This window comes from Calonectris borealis, chromosome 5, assembly GCF_964195595.1.
Source record: "Calonectris borealis chromosome 5, bCalBor7.hap1.2, whole genome shotgun sequence".
Lineage (NCBI taxonomy): Eukaryota > Metazoa > Chordata > Aves > Procellariiformes > Procellariidae > Calonectris > Calonectris borealis.
In genome coordinates, this window is record NC_134316.1 from 23689264 (window position 1) to 23702623 (window position 13360).

The 13360-nt window shown below is 34.1% G+C and overlaps 1 protein-coding gene across 36 annotated transcripts in view; it reads left to right on the forward strand.

The window, feature by feature from the left end:
* Positions 1-13360, forward strand: part of CEP128 (centrosomal protein 128) — a 149382-nt gene that overhangs the window by 53328 nt on the left and 82694 nt on the right. For all 36 annotated transcript variants that reach the window (XR_012673845.1, XR_012673844.1, XR_012673843.1 and 33 more), the window contains 3 exons: positions 1905-2555; positions 6597-6761; positions 10809-10985. Coding sequence is in view for 33 of the 36 variants with exons in the window: in XM_075151363.1 (XP_075007464.1) it covers positions 1905-2555; positions 6597-6761; positions 10809-10985 (993 nt within the window). In the remaining 3 variants the exon portion in view is untranslated. The remainder of the gene's footprint in view (positions 1-1904; positions 2556-6596; positions 6762-10808; positions 10986-13360) is intronic.

The window sequence follows — 13360 nt, forward strand, 5'->3', positions numbered from 1 at the left end:
ATTTGCTCTATCCATGCTCCAGCAATTCATTCCATAGTTATCTTGTTGTATTGGTTAGCCCCAACAGTTGTCTGAGGAAATAAGGTTTGCAAACATTTAAGAAGTTGGTCATCTCTTGCCTGGGTAAGGTGTTAAGGAAGGGAAGAAAACCTGAATCATTTAGAAATTGTTTGTCTCTCACAATAGACAAATGAGAAGCAAGAAGTAGAGGAGAGTGAGTTGTGAATAACAAGCAGGAGGAGCCCCAAAAGGCTCTGAAATTGCTGTTCATGTGAACACATGGACAGGTCTTTGTAATGGCAATTGATAGTGCTGTCCACATTGAAATTTTCTTTGTTACATAAGACTCCTCGATGTGGATTTTGCCTCTTTTTATGTGACAAAAGCATAAAAATGCTAAATACAGTCACTTTGGTTTAAGCTTCATTTAAGAAATGCTGTCAGTATTCGTTCTTATTTTTAAAATCATCAGCATCTTGCCAACAAGTTTGACGTAAGTGTTAGTCCTGAAGAAAATCTCTTTATTGGAGGATATGTAATATCAAATAAACCGTGCGTCATTGTGGAGGAGAAAAAAATACAAACAATACTTCATGTTCTCAATACAAACTTGTTGACATTTTCCATATGAGGATATAATCAATCTAGACGCAGCATTTGTGATAAGCTTCAGGGAACTACATGAACATAATTTAACCAGCTTTGAAATACACAGACAACTAACATCTGAGATGAAACTCTCTAAAAATAAATAATAAACGTATTGGGATAATTTGGTTAAAGTCTTGCCTAGATGGTTATCCTTGATGTGATTACAAATCGTTTTATTATTTTTAACCTGCACACTGTTAACCTTAATTGCCTTTTTGTTCTGGATTATTTCAACTAAATTTTCTATATCTATACGAAATGTGTACTGTTTGTAGAATTAGTGGAAATAGTAAAATTCAGTATAAAATTTATTTAAGCCAGTTTAAAGTAGCTTGTGATACATCAAGACAATCTTGTGTTGTCCCTTTATCATTCTTTTTTTCCTGTAGTAGTTGTGTGTGACTTATGATAGATGTACTGTAAATTCCTTCTTATTTTAAACAGCATGTTTAAAAAAAAAATTATAACTTGAGATAAGTAAGAATCAGGAATGGTGTGTGTAACGTGAATTTAATGAAATGTAGTACTTAGTAACACACATGTACTTGCAGTGCAAATTTTTCCTATAATTTCACGCATTTTCTAGGATTTTTTTAACTTGAAATATATTAATGTTGAAAAAAAACCCCAACCTTTAAGCTCCTTAGGAAAACAGTGGAATTTTTATTAAATGTGGCTGACTTTTATTTTGAAGATGAAGTCTTCATTTCTTGGCTTTGATGCATGAGTGAACTAGGCTTTTAACTGCTATTCATTCATCTACTGTGTGCAGTTTCAAAAATAATTTAAAGTTTATATACTTCATATGTAATATTTCAGAAAATAAGCAAAAGTCAGCCTATGAAATGGACCTATAGGTAAGGTGTGTGTGACCAATAGTGTTCCCTATATTCTGCTGCGTTATTATATTGCCTCATTTCCTCCATCCTCCTATTTGGAGGAACCAGCAAAGAAACCCATCTTAGTCTGCAAAGAGGGTGAGAAAAGCAGGGGATTAACCAAAACTATCTCTGCTTAGGAGGCTAGATCATTTAAGGATAAGTATACGTTAGAGATCACAAATGTTCCGTGTCTAAACTTAAAGAAACACTGAATACATTTGAACTGAGTTCATAACAAGCAAAAACTTTGTATTTTCACAGAACAAAGTGTGCTAATTGCTCCTTAGACATTCATAATGTCTAGGGACATCCTTCCAACAATTTTCTTTAATTACTTTAGGTTGCACTGGATTTCTTTTTCATCTTTTCTAGGCCCTCAAAGAAAAGGATGACCTCAGAAGTCAACTTCTCTCTGCTGTACACCAAATAGAAAACCTTCGGAAAGAGCTGAATGATGTACTTACAAAGAGAGCCCAGCAGGAAGAACTCCTCCGCTGCAAAGAGGTAAAACTGGATGAAATGAAGTCTCACCAGGTATCTCTTGAAGAAGAGATCAAAGAAGTTCAAGGTACTGTCAATAAATTGGAGAATGAGTTAAAAAAGCAAGTCTTTCTACAAAATCAAATGCAAGCTGAAAAGGAACACTTGGAGACAGAACTTGCAACTAGTAACTTGATCCATAAAAAAGACCAAGAAAGACTCTTAGAAATGCAAGCAGATGTAAAAAACTTAAGCTCCGTACGTGTGGAACTAACAAACAGAATAGCAGAAGAGGAGAAAGTCAAAAAGGAATTACATAAGAGCCTCTCAGATCTCCAGAAACAGCAGGAATCTAAGCATGAAGAGATGACTTCAGCTAACAGGCAGCTGAAGATGGAAAGAGAAGTTCACCAACAGGAGTTGGCAGATCTCAGATCAGAGTTACAAAATGTTAAAATCAAACATGAACGAAATGTTCAAGAGCTCATGAAACTCCTTAAACAAGAAAAGGATGATGCAGAGGCTCAGATTAGAGTGCTTAAGGTACTTATTCTGAAGAATTCCAATGTCAGACTTTTTTTTTTCTCTCTCCTATTGAGTGATGAAGGCAATAAAACATGGGCTTTAAAACATTTAACACACGTTTTATTGCAGGTCATCATAAAAGTTTAAAGCTCAGTCTAAAAAATGTAACAGTAACGGTTTTAGGTCAAAAGCTTTTCTTAGTTCAAAAGTAGTGAAATAGGTATGTCTGTGATCAGAACAGGAGATATATGAGGCTGTAGTGGTTTAATATGATTTGATCCTTTCTTCTTGAACTGTTATTTTGACAATTATTGTCACAGCCCTAGTAAAGAACTTGCAGTATTTCAGGGATAATGCATTTTGTAAATGTTTAAATTGCATGATGCAGAAATACTGTCATTGTATCTGGAAATACTTTCAGAATGTGAATAGTGATAATGTATAACACTTGTTAAGGTTAATTTTGATAGTTCTTTATATTTCGAAGAGTTTTTAGAATTTCTAATTTCTGTACAATTTCTCAGAAAAGTGACTATGTTCATATAGTAAATGATCAAATATAGCATTTTATCAATGAAGAAACAGGTTAATGTCTTTAGTTTGCATCATTTGCTCCTGATTCAAGGCTATTGCATTGGAAAGAAAAAGAGCATTTTATTGGCTTTAAGCGGTCTGAATAAAATGGAAAAGTTAAGCTGAAGTGGTCTAAACTGCACAATTAACTGTCAACAGTTGTATAAGCTATACATTGCACTTTTATTGAAGCAATTTTGATTACATGGTTAAATATATATGTAAGATAGTATGTTGTATGCACTTCCGAAGCACTATAAATACGCTTTCCACCTCAGTCCCATCAAATTAAAAATTTGCTCATGTCAAAATTCTACCGATTTAACTGTGAAAAGCTATAAAATCCTTAATCAAAGCTTAAATTATTCATGATCTACTTCATCATAAGTAATATAAGCATGTTTATTTCCTTTCTCTTCTCACAAATATGCAACTAGTTAAAAATGCGTATTTTCCGCATTCTTCCAGTTATGAATTGGTGTTACTTAGAAAAGGATGGTTAGTTTTTTAATATATCATTCATAACATAATAATTGACAATAATTCTTAAGCACTTGGTAACATAGAAAGCACTTAATGAGGATAGCAATAAAAATAATCTAGGTGGTTGTTAGCAGAAGGATCATTAAAATCAAAATATTTTGACAGCAGTGCTTAACATTGGGGACTTAATTTGTAATGTGTCTAGCATTATTTAAATGATCTGTCCAACTATGGTTTTTTCCTTTGACAATGACATTGAAATTAAGACTGTACATTTAATATCAAGGGGAGAGAAAGAAAGTGTATTCTGGATTGTGGTAATCAAAAAAATGAGTTGATCGTGACTATGTGTTTCCTCTATGGGAAGGTCAATCTTATAGTAAGGGCCTTGATATTGGTACTGATTGTTGTACATAAACAGAATATTTAAAAAAATTCATTTCCTTCTTTCATTTATAGTGCCATGACTTTCCCAGATTCTTTAATCTACATGCATTTTTTTTACAGCTTTGTGTCTCTGAAACAGAGAAGAGCAGAGGGCTTGAGGGAGATGAATTTTGTAAGATATTAGGATAGGCAACTTTTTTTTAGAAGTACACAAAATGATAATGCACAACATTCTCTTGATTCAAAGACTGTAAGTGCAACAAAATAGATAATCATATCCGTCTGTAGGAAGATCTGATGAGAACATGTCATCGTGCAGGTGATTTGGTTACTTTTTGTCTGAACTCATTACGTTGCAATTGGGTTTCAATTTTATGGACATTTCTTCCAAATTAAGGTAAACTTAGCATGCATTTTATCAAATTGTATTTAAATATTGTGGTTTTAGGGTAGAGTTTAGGGAAATCCAACAGAAAGGGTGGGGTTTTTTTTCCCATTATACTTTTTTTTCAGGCTGGTAGGTTTTTGTTCCCAATAACCAATTGTCTTTTACTGTTACAGGAATAATCTTGACCATAGTTATGTCTCAGCCTTGTCCAACCTCTGTAACTGCTTTTGGGAAAGAATATACATAAAGGTTGTTAATGTTAAAGTCTTAAAAATAAAGGTCAGTTGGGAAAGACTTGGGGAGTAAAAGGAAATTTAACACATTTATTAAGACCCAAGGCCTTAAACTTAACTAAAGGACGAATTTTGATGAGTTACTTTCAGGAAATCAAGGGTGCAGAGCCCTGTGTTTACAGAACCAACTGCTGCATAGATTGTAAAAAGAAGTGACTTTTGATCCTTATTGTTCTTCCCTCTCGCCTCCTCCGTATGGTACTTTCTGCTTCACTCTTGCTGGCTTTCGATAGTGCTGCACTGGATTGAAAAATTATAAGGTAGTTAAGGATTTTTTGGGGTCGTCGGGGAGGAACCATAGGAATATTGTAAGTTGCAGTAGAACTGGAGAAGAACATAAAATTTTGTACATGATGTCAGTGTTGAGAAGGATCTTACTGTCTCAGTACTGAGTTTCTGATGCTTAAGCTTTTAATTCTGTTTCTGCTAGAATATCTTAAAGGATTCCCAATCAGTGTCTCTATAATGTCTTTTTTTATTATTTAAAATGATAGATAAACTAGATAAACTAGAAATTAAGTGGTTTGCTTAGTGGTCCCCAGTCAGCTAAGTGTTCAGAAGCTCTGAATCTGTCCCCTAATTTTACTACATGCCCTCATTTGCTTTAAAAACATCCTTGTTCTCAGAGTAATGAAATACAAAATGTCCTCGTGCCTGACAGCACTTTCAAGCATTAATCTTTAATGTAAGATTATATAGAGATATGTATCTATACATACAGAATTGTGTATATATGTGTATTTCTTTTTAACTTGTTTTCTGTAAACATACCAAATGGGTGTAGTTCTTCTTCCTGAAGATTATCAGATGTGGAAAATAGGTTCAATCCAGATCAATTAAATTATAGTCACATCTGCCTTGTCCATACTGGAAATTAATAAAAATTAACTGTCTCTATTGTGTCTCAAAGGTAATATAAGTGAGGAATTTGGTTCTTGGATTGTCTCCATCTGCATAGACGTTATAATTCAATTACCTTTAGTAGGAACTGAAAAGTTGATTTTATAAGCGTATTCATAGAAAATGTTTTAGATATTGCAGGCTTGTCTTTGTGGACTTAGGACACCAAAGTTCTTTCTTGGAATTGTCCTTCAGAGGAGCTTTTGTACTCTGTTAGCTCTGGTGTCTAAATTAACTCATAAAACTTCTCTTCTTACCTTTCTTCACCATAGAAGTTATATTTATAGTGTAATTGGGAGAATAGAATTTTTGCTTTTCCTCAGGAAGGAATTTACTCTGCAGGTTTATTTTTGTGTGTAACTGCATCCCACAATTCATCTAGTATGAAGCTGGTTTTGAGTAATATGTGTGTAATTTCCTTCTTTGTTTTGTGTATTTTTTTTTGCATTTTCTAGATATTCTAGAGAATTTCTCAAATCTGTCTGTTTCAGTCAGTTATCTTTTCCACTGGAAATCAATGTACCTTATTCACTCACCTATTTAGGGCTTTCAAGGCCCTTAAATGTTTTCTTCTTTCTTCTCTGCAATGTTTCCATGAATAGCATTAAAACCATACAATTCTAGAAATTAAAAATACCAAATCTTTGCAGTTATTTCCTTGCAGATATAAATTTAGTATTTGGTCCTGAAATGAAATGATAATTTTAGACTTTCTGATTCCAAATTATTTTGGTAATGGAGAAGTTGCATAGATACTAGGCTTCTTAAGGTGATGTAAGCTGATGAGTGTAGCAGAGTTGAAATGCAGAATCTGAGGCTTCTATTTACTGCTTTTAAAACACTATGGTTCTACAACTCTGATACGTGTTTTCTGTGTTCAGATAAGTGATTACACTTAATATAACTGAAATGTTAAAAATTAAATAGAATTACCCTTCTGTAATAGTGTTCCACAGATTTGAAACTCTACAGTCTGGGAATGTTTTAAAATAACCCATATGGTGACTTTGTAATCTATTTTCCCATTACCGTCAGATGGAACTTGTAGAAGAGAAAAACATAGTCAAGGCTCAATGTCGACAACTGGAGAAGATAAAAATTGAGTGTGATAAACTAACAGAAGAATTAACCCAAAATGAAGAAGAAAATATAAAACTCAGGCGGAAATGTGAGTTTGTAAAACAAGAACTGGAGAAAAAGGTAAACTTACCTGGTTTTAACCATGATTCGTGAGTCTTTTTGCTGATAAATACCTAAAATAAATTATGAATTATAGAAATAGATGGTAAACTTAATATGTACATGTATTTTTTGTATTTTAAAGAATATACACAGTCATACTGCAGTACACAGTTTCTATATAAATCAAAGAAGGCAAAAGTTCTTTAGCTGAGTCATGAATTGTATCCCTCCAAAGATTTGCTAATACTATTTAGGAGTAGAAATATAAGTCCCGTTGCCTGCCCTGTTTCTAATATAGGTAACTAACAAATGTTTAACCAAACACTTCTGGTTTTCTTTACATTTTCTTAAAGTTGCAGTGCAGTTATGAATAATTTAGAGCTAATTTGAAGTAGATAAGCAATGTAAGCACAGTAAAAGAAATTCTAAATAACTTGATGAAAATTATTTTCTGCTTGAATATTTAAAACACAGCAAGTTTTTAAAGAAATTCATATCCTTTTCTTGTACTGGCATTGTACTTCTAGAGATGAACGCTGCCTGCCAGCCATTCTTGTTGCCTGGTGTTCTGCTTATTAATATTTACTATCAAATATTAATTTGCAGTCTCACAACCTGGAGTTGTCAGCCTTTCTTTTCAAAAATCTAGTGATAAATACAGAGTTGCTGAATAATTTTATTTTGTAACTCCTCTTTCTGCTTTAAGTTCTACTTTTTTCCCATGATTGGTTCCACAGCATTGCTTTTAATATGTTTTTCTTAACATGAATGTATTTTACATTGTGCTCTTCTTATATCTTAAATTTCTCTTCCTGCAGCATTATGATTTCAGATAAGTATTTCTGTACACAAATGAAGTTTTACCTTCTCCAGTGTAAAGCACATATCTGTCGGTATTTGATTAATTCATTTTAAGACAACATTGAAAATGGTTGTTTCTAATCTTTGACAAATTTGATTTCCTAGATTAAAATTCAAGAAAACAGAAAAAAAAAATTGTGCATCTTGCAGGAAATTGCTTATAAATTTTTCATGATATCCTCATTTTTAAAAAGTGGATATTTTAACCTCTAGCTGAAGATTCTTGCTCTTGTATGTCAATGTAGTAATTTCTCATGTTTGTGAAAAGAAATTTTTTGATATAGGCATTTATATTAACATCGTGCAAGAGGTTTGTTCATTCATTTCACGTGGACCGCTGAATACTCATCAGATAATTCTTCATTAGCTCAATAGTTTCAAACTATTTAAATCCGACGAGAGGCCCATGGATGTTGTAGATCCTTCATGGCTTTTCAGGTTTTTCAATTTAATTTTCAACTTGTATTTTGTTGTTATAAATGAAGTGCACAACATCACTTAGGTGTTGAGTTTAAAATCTACTGGGCTTATGTTTGAATGTAGGTAAAGTAAAGTGAGTGTTTGGAAATGCTATTAGCTCCTTTTGTCATACCGCTTATATTTTCAGCATATACAGACTGTCTGTCAGTCAGTATGCTGCAACTACTAGCGCTGAGAGAAAAGTGTTGGGGTGGGTTGGTTTGTCTTTTTTTTTTTTTCTTTTAAAGTATGGAATGAGAAAATCTTAAACCTGGCATTTCTCTTAGCTTGTTAAACTAACAGGAAGTGCTTTAAAAGCTCAACTTGTCAGACTAATAAAAAGTACCTCAAATGAAAATTCAAAATGTGTTTTTTCTAGGTTGGGATTTTAGCTCTGTAACATCTATTATCAAGGAAATGTGTTTGTAGCAGTGTACATAGTTTTCTGCAGTCGGTTGTAAACTAGCTCCAACCTTACCTAATATTGGAAAGATACAGTTTTTGGATGGCAATGATATTTTATCTCTAAGCTGAAAAAGAATGGGGAAGCTTTTAAGCACACAATCCTGTGGTCTTAACCTTTGAAGGTAAATGCAGGTGGAGAGTTTCACTTGATTGCGTCATCAGTTAACTTGAGAGAATATTCATTATTGTAGTTTTATTGTGGATTGTCAGAAGGGGTGTTAGGATGGGGGAAATGGTAATATTACCGCTTGAGAAATCTCATACTAGCTGTCATATTGTGGTACTGCAGAAGCCTACTGTGTTACAAAAGAATTATCTCTTTTCCTTTTCCACACTTTTTATACTTTTTAATGTCGTTCTGTCCTTAGCGCAAATACTAATTCAAAGAAACATAGGTATTATAGATAGCTTGGATTTTAATTTTTTTTTTTTTTTTTTAGGAAAGGTGAAGGGGCAGAGAATAATGGTAAAATTTTCTCTGTTTTTCTTTTCCTTCTGTGCACTTCTGAGTTACTAGTGACTTAATTTCTCCTGTAGGCTCTGAAAGTAGAATGTTGAGGAATGTTGGCACACTCAGAAAATCAAGCAGATGAAAAATAAAGGAAAAAATACTGAATTATATACTCTCTTTTAGTCATGGTCTTTGGGAGTGAACTTTGGCATGTGATGGACTGTGTTCAGTGAATAATGAGATAGCATAGAATACTGACACTGGAAGCATATATAATGCAATCTTACTACCTTCAGAATGCTGATCTAGATCAGAACTGCTATTTCAGCTCCCATATGGGTAGTGCAGAAATACTGGAACCTGTGCATATTAAAAATTCTTATGATTCCTTCAGTTTGACATAGTTACTGTCTAACTCAAGTATTTTTGTATGAATTAAGTGAGGAAATCAGGCTGCTTATCAGGTATGGCTTTTTCACATTTGAAGGTCACCTATATTAAAGAACACCTATTTTGCCAATAGATGTAACAGCTATACATATATATGTATACAACCTCCTGAAAGGAGGTTGTAGCGAGGTGGGTGTGGGTCTTTTCTCCCAAGTAACAAATGATAGGACAAGAGGAAATGGCCTCAAGTTGCGCCAAGGGAGGTTTAGATTGGACATTAGGAAAAATTTCTTCACTGAAAGGGTTGTCAAGCGTTGGAAGAGGCTGCCCAGGGAAGTGGTTGAGTCACCATCCCTGGAGGTATTTAAAAGACGTGCAGATGTGGTGCTTGGGGACACGGTATAGTGGTGGACTTGGCAGTGTTAGGTTTACGGTTGGACTTGATGATCGTAAGGGTCTTTTCCAACCTAAATGATTCTATGATTCCTTAGTATCCCATTCACAGAACTTGTATGTTAGAAATTACCTAGCTCCACAGTGGTGTCTCATGAGAGGAGTGTATGAAGATTTCCATTAAATACAATTTAAATGATGGTTGCACCTTGTCATTGCAGAGGTCCATGATTAATAAATTTTCAAAATTATTATTCTTGCTTTTCTCACCATTCTCAGTGCACTTGCATACTGAAATGTACCTGTTAAAGTGTTTACCCTTTGCTGCATTACATCTTCCTGATCTTAGCAGTAGACAGATGTGAACCAATTTCACTTCTCACAAGATAGTTTTGTTATATTAATTACAATGTATAATTCAATATATTGTATAACAAAACTGCTGCTGGGTTCAGTTTTACATGGTGGCTCTATTATAGATATAAAGGAAGAGAATCTGAATTTTAAGATGATGTATAATATATTTAGTGATTTTCTTGACATTGGATGGTAACATAAAATGCTTTCCTCAGTGCCAGTCACTGTCCTATGAGATATTATTTAAATTATTTTCCTTCCAGAACACACTGACTGCCAATACAGGTTTCTTTCAGGGATCTCTTTTTGTGATGACAGAGACTAGATGCCTGTAACTGGTTCAGGGCAAAAGATAATAAGGAGAGTATTTGTCGTGGGCTCTCTTTCCACTCCTGAAAAAGAGATTTGTAATAGAATGTCTGGTTTTGAGTCTGAAAACAGTCTCTGTGATTGTTGGGCTTGGATTTGGTAGCAGTTTCTTCATAACTGATTTACAGGAGAATAAAGAGAATCAAGAGAGAAACTTACGAGTACTATTAGAAGGTATTATTTTCCATGGCAAAGAACTGAACTCAGTGCATGAGTGAGTATAGTGTGATTATAAGATTGAAAGATATATTGCTAATGATGTATGTTATATTATTAATGCCATAATTTCTCTTTGTTTTGTTTTTCCTGTTTCACTCCAGGATAAACAGATCAGCAATGAAGAAGATCATTTGAGAAGGATGGATGAGGCCAGACTGCAGTTTAAGGATCAGCTGCGTCTCTTAGAAATGGAACAGGAATCCATTCTTACCATGATAGGAAGTGAAATTGATGCTGCTTGTGAAATTTTTTCTCGGGACTCCATGGAGAAATTCAAAGTAATTCTAAGTTTTAAGTATGCTGCAGATTTTGTTATTTTCTTAATGAATGTTTGTAGCAGAATTTGTATGCATTGTTGTCCCCTATCAATTAACTGGTATAGGTAATTTATGGACAATAGATTATGGATATTTAGCTGGTACAGATGTACATTGCTAGGTATTGGAATGGGATACTATGAAGATCTGCGCCTGTGTTCATCGTTACTGCTTTCTTTTGCCGATTTTTTTGGTGAGAAATAGTTCTCCTTTTGTTTGCTTGTGTGAAAGGGCCTTACATCAGCCAGAATTTTGAGGAGGTTTTCCTAAGCCACCTCCTTAGAGGTGGGAAGTCCCCAAGAAGGACCTAAAAGGCTTTTAAAATTGTGGAAAATGAAAGAAAGGTTTTATTAAAAATTCATTTAGATGCTTTGTTTATTAAGTAGAGAAGTAAATGCTGGAAGTGAAAACAGTTTATAACCTCCTCTTTTGTGGAGCAGGTCCTTGTATCCAGAAAACTCAGACTCAAAGTTTTAGGAAACTTTTAGCTTGCTGTAACTTTTTTTCATTCTTTTACTTCTTCTCTTGCAACTCTTCTCTCCCATTATTTTTTTTTTCCTGAGCATTCTCATTTGCTCCCCAGGGACTGAACCCTCTCTTCCTCCCCCCAGATGATTCTGCATGACTAATCCTCTTAAATTGACATTGTACACAGCTGAGAAAAAAGAAAACAGACAGTCTGACTCAGCTTGTCGTCATACTCACTGGCATTATGGGTACTTATATCACAAGTGCTTGACCTGGTGGCTTTTTAGCCTTAGCTGTAACCATAGAGCACACTCAGATTACGCCTTTTTTGTCTTTGGCTATTTAAACAGAGAATGCATTCTACTGTACAGTTCCTGGTCACTTGACTGGGCTGGGCTGCTTTTGAAATAGAAGTTTTTCAGCTTTGACACTGAAAATACATTATATTTTTACAATTTTTTTTCTTTGTTTTATTTTCTATTTTAAGTTTATCTCCTCACCTGTTTTCTTTGAAGGTGTGAAGAGAAGTCACTTTGTTTCAGCCTTGTAGTATGGCTGTGCCTTTTTCTCCCCTTACATATGGAGTTGGGATGTTGCAGCACACAAACAGATGAGAATTCTAATAAAATGTATTTGACAAACAAGCTTTCTCCTCTGTATCCTTACAGATAAGTCTTTTTTTTTATTAAGTCTTTGTGATCTGCTATAGTTGCCAGATTCTTGATCATCGAACTCTGCCTTCTTGGACTTGCTTCCCACCTCCTGCAGAGTGTTTGTCTTCTGGATAAAGTTTTGCTGATCCCTGTTTTCACAATTCTCCTTATTTATCCCCTTTAACTGTTTATCACTGGCAAAGCTAAAACAGATTTGAATCTGAATTTTTGACTAGACAGCTAATGTGAAAACAAATGTTACACAGTTTTGTGGTGCCTGGTCTGAAAATTTTTTTTTGAAAAGGTAAGAAGTTTCCTTTGTTGTATTGTTCCTCTGCCCAGTACTTTAGGTATTGGCAACGTTTCTAAAATGCTTTAGACAAGTTTTTTACTTCAAGAAGGAGTTGCCACTGCAACTGAGGTGAGCAATGAGGAATTTAATGGATAAATACTTGTGTTCAGAGACTTAAACACCAGGCTTAATCTTCCCTAATGAAAAAAGGTACTGGATTTCTTATAATCACCACGTACTGGTGTTCTAAGCAAAGAATTCCACATATATTGTTCAGATTTATTTTTTCAATCAGTCTTTTGTTATAAGAAATCTTATGCTTGCAATAACTACACCAGTCATGCTTAAACTATAAACTGAATACTGCCTTCTTTGAATGTGGTTGCAGAGAACGAGGTTTGCTGCCATGGAAGTCACAACTTTCAAGTATGCATTGCTTTGTGGAGTCATGGCCAACATGCCTACTAAAGCATTTCTTTTCAGCTTTGTCCTTATGTGGTGATAATTTTCACGTAAAACATATGTATGTATATAATTAGATGGTGCTGTTTAAGCACCTTTGGTGCCAACTGAATTGCAAAATGTGGTAAATTAAAAACAAACTAACTAACAAAACCCCCACAAAACCTTTAAATTAGAGAAAAGCACAATGTAGTCATCATGGGATAGGACCACATGAGATAAAGGAGGAGCTGGACATAAGGTGAATAGTTTACTTGATTTTAAATAGATTTCAGTTGAGAGCGCTGTGTATGAGACTTTTTTTTTCTTCCCCTTATGTATCAACTCGTGGGGAAAAAGAAGATCCATTATCACTAACTTTTTAATAATTAATATAGCAAACATGTATAGAAGTACCTTTAAAACAAGATTAACATAGTTCAGTTTGAATGCAGAAAAAAGATATATCACATTTTCTTATT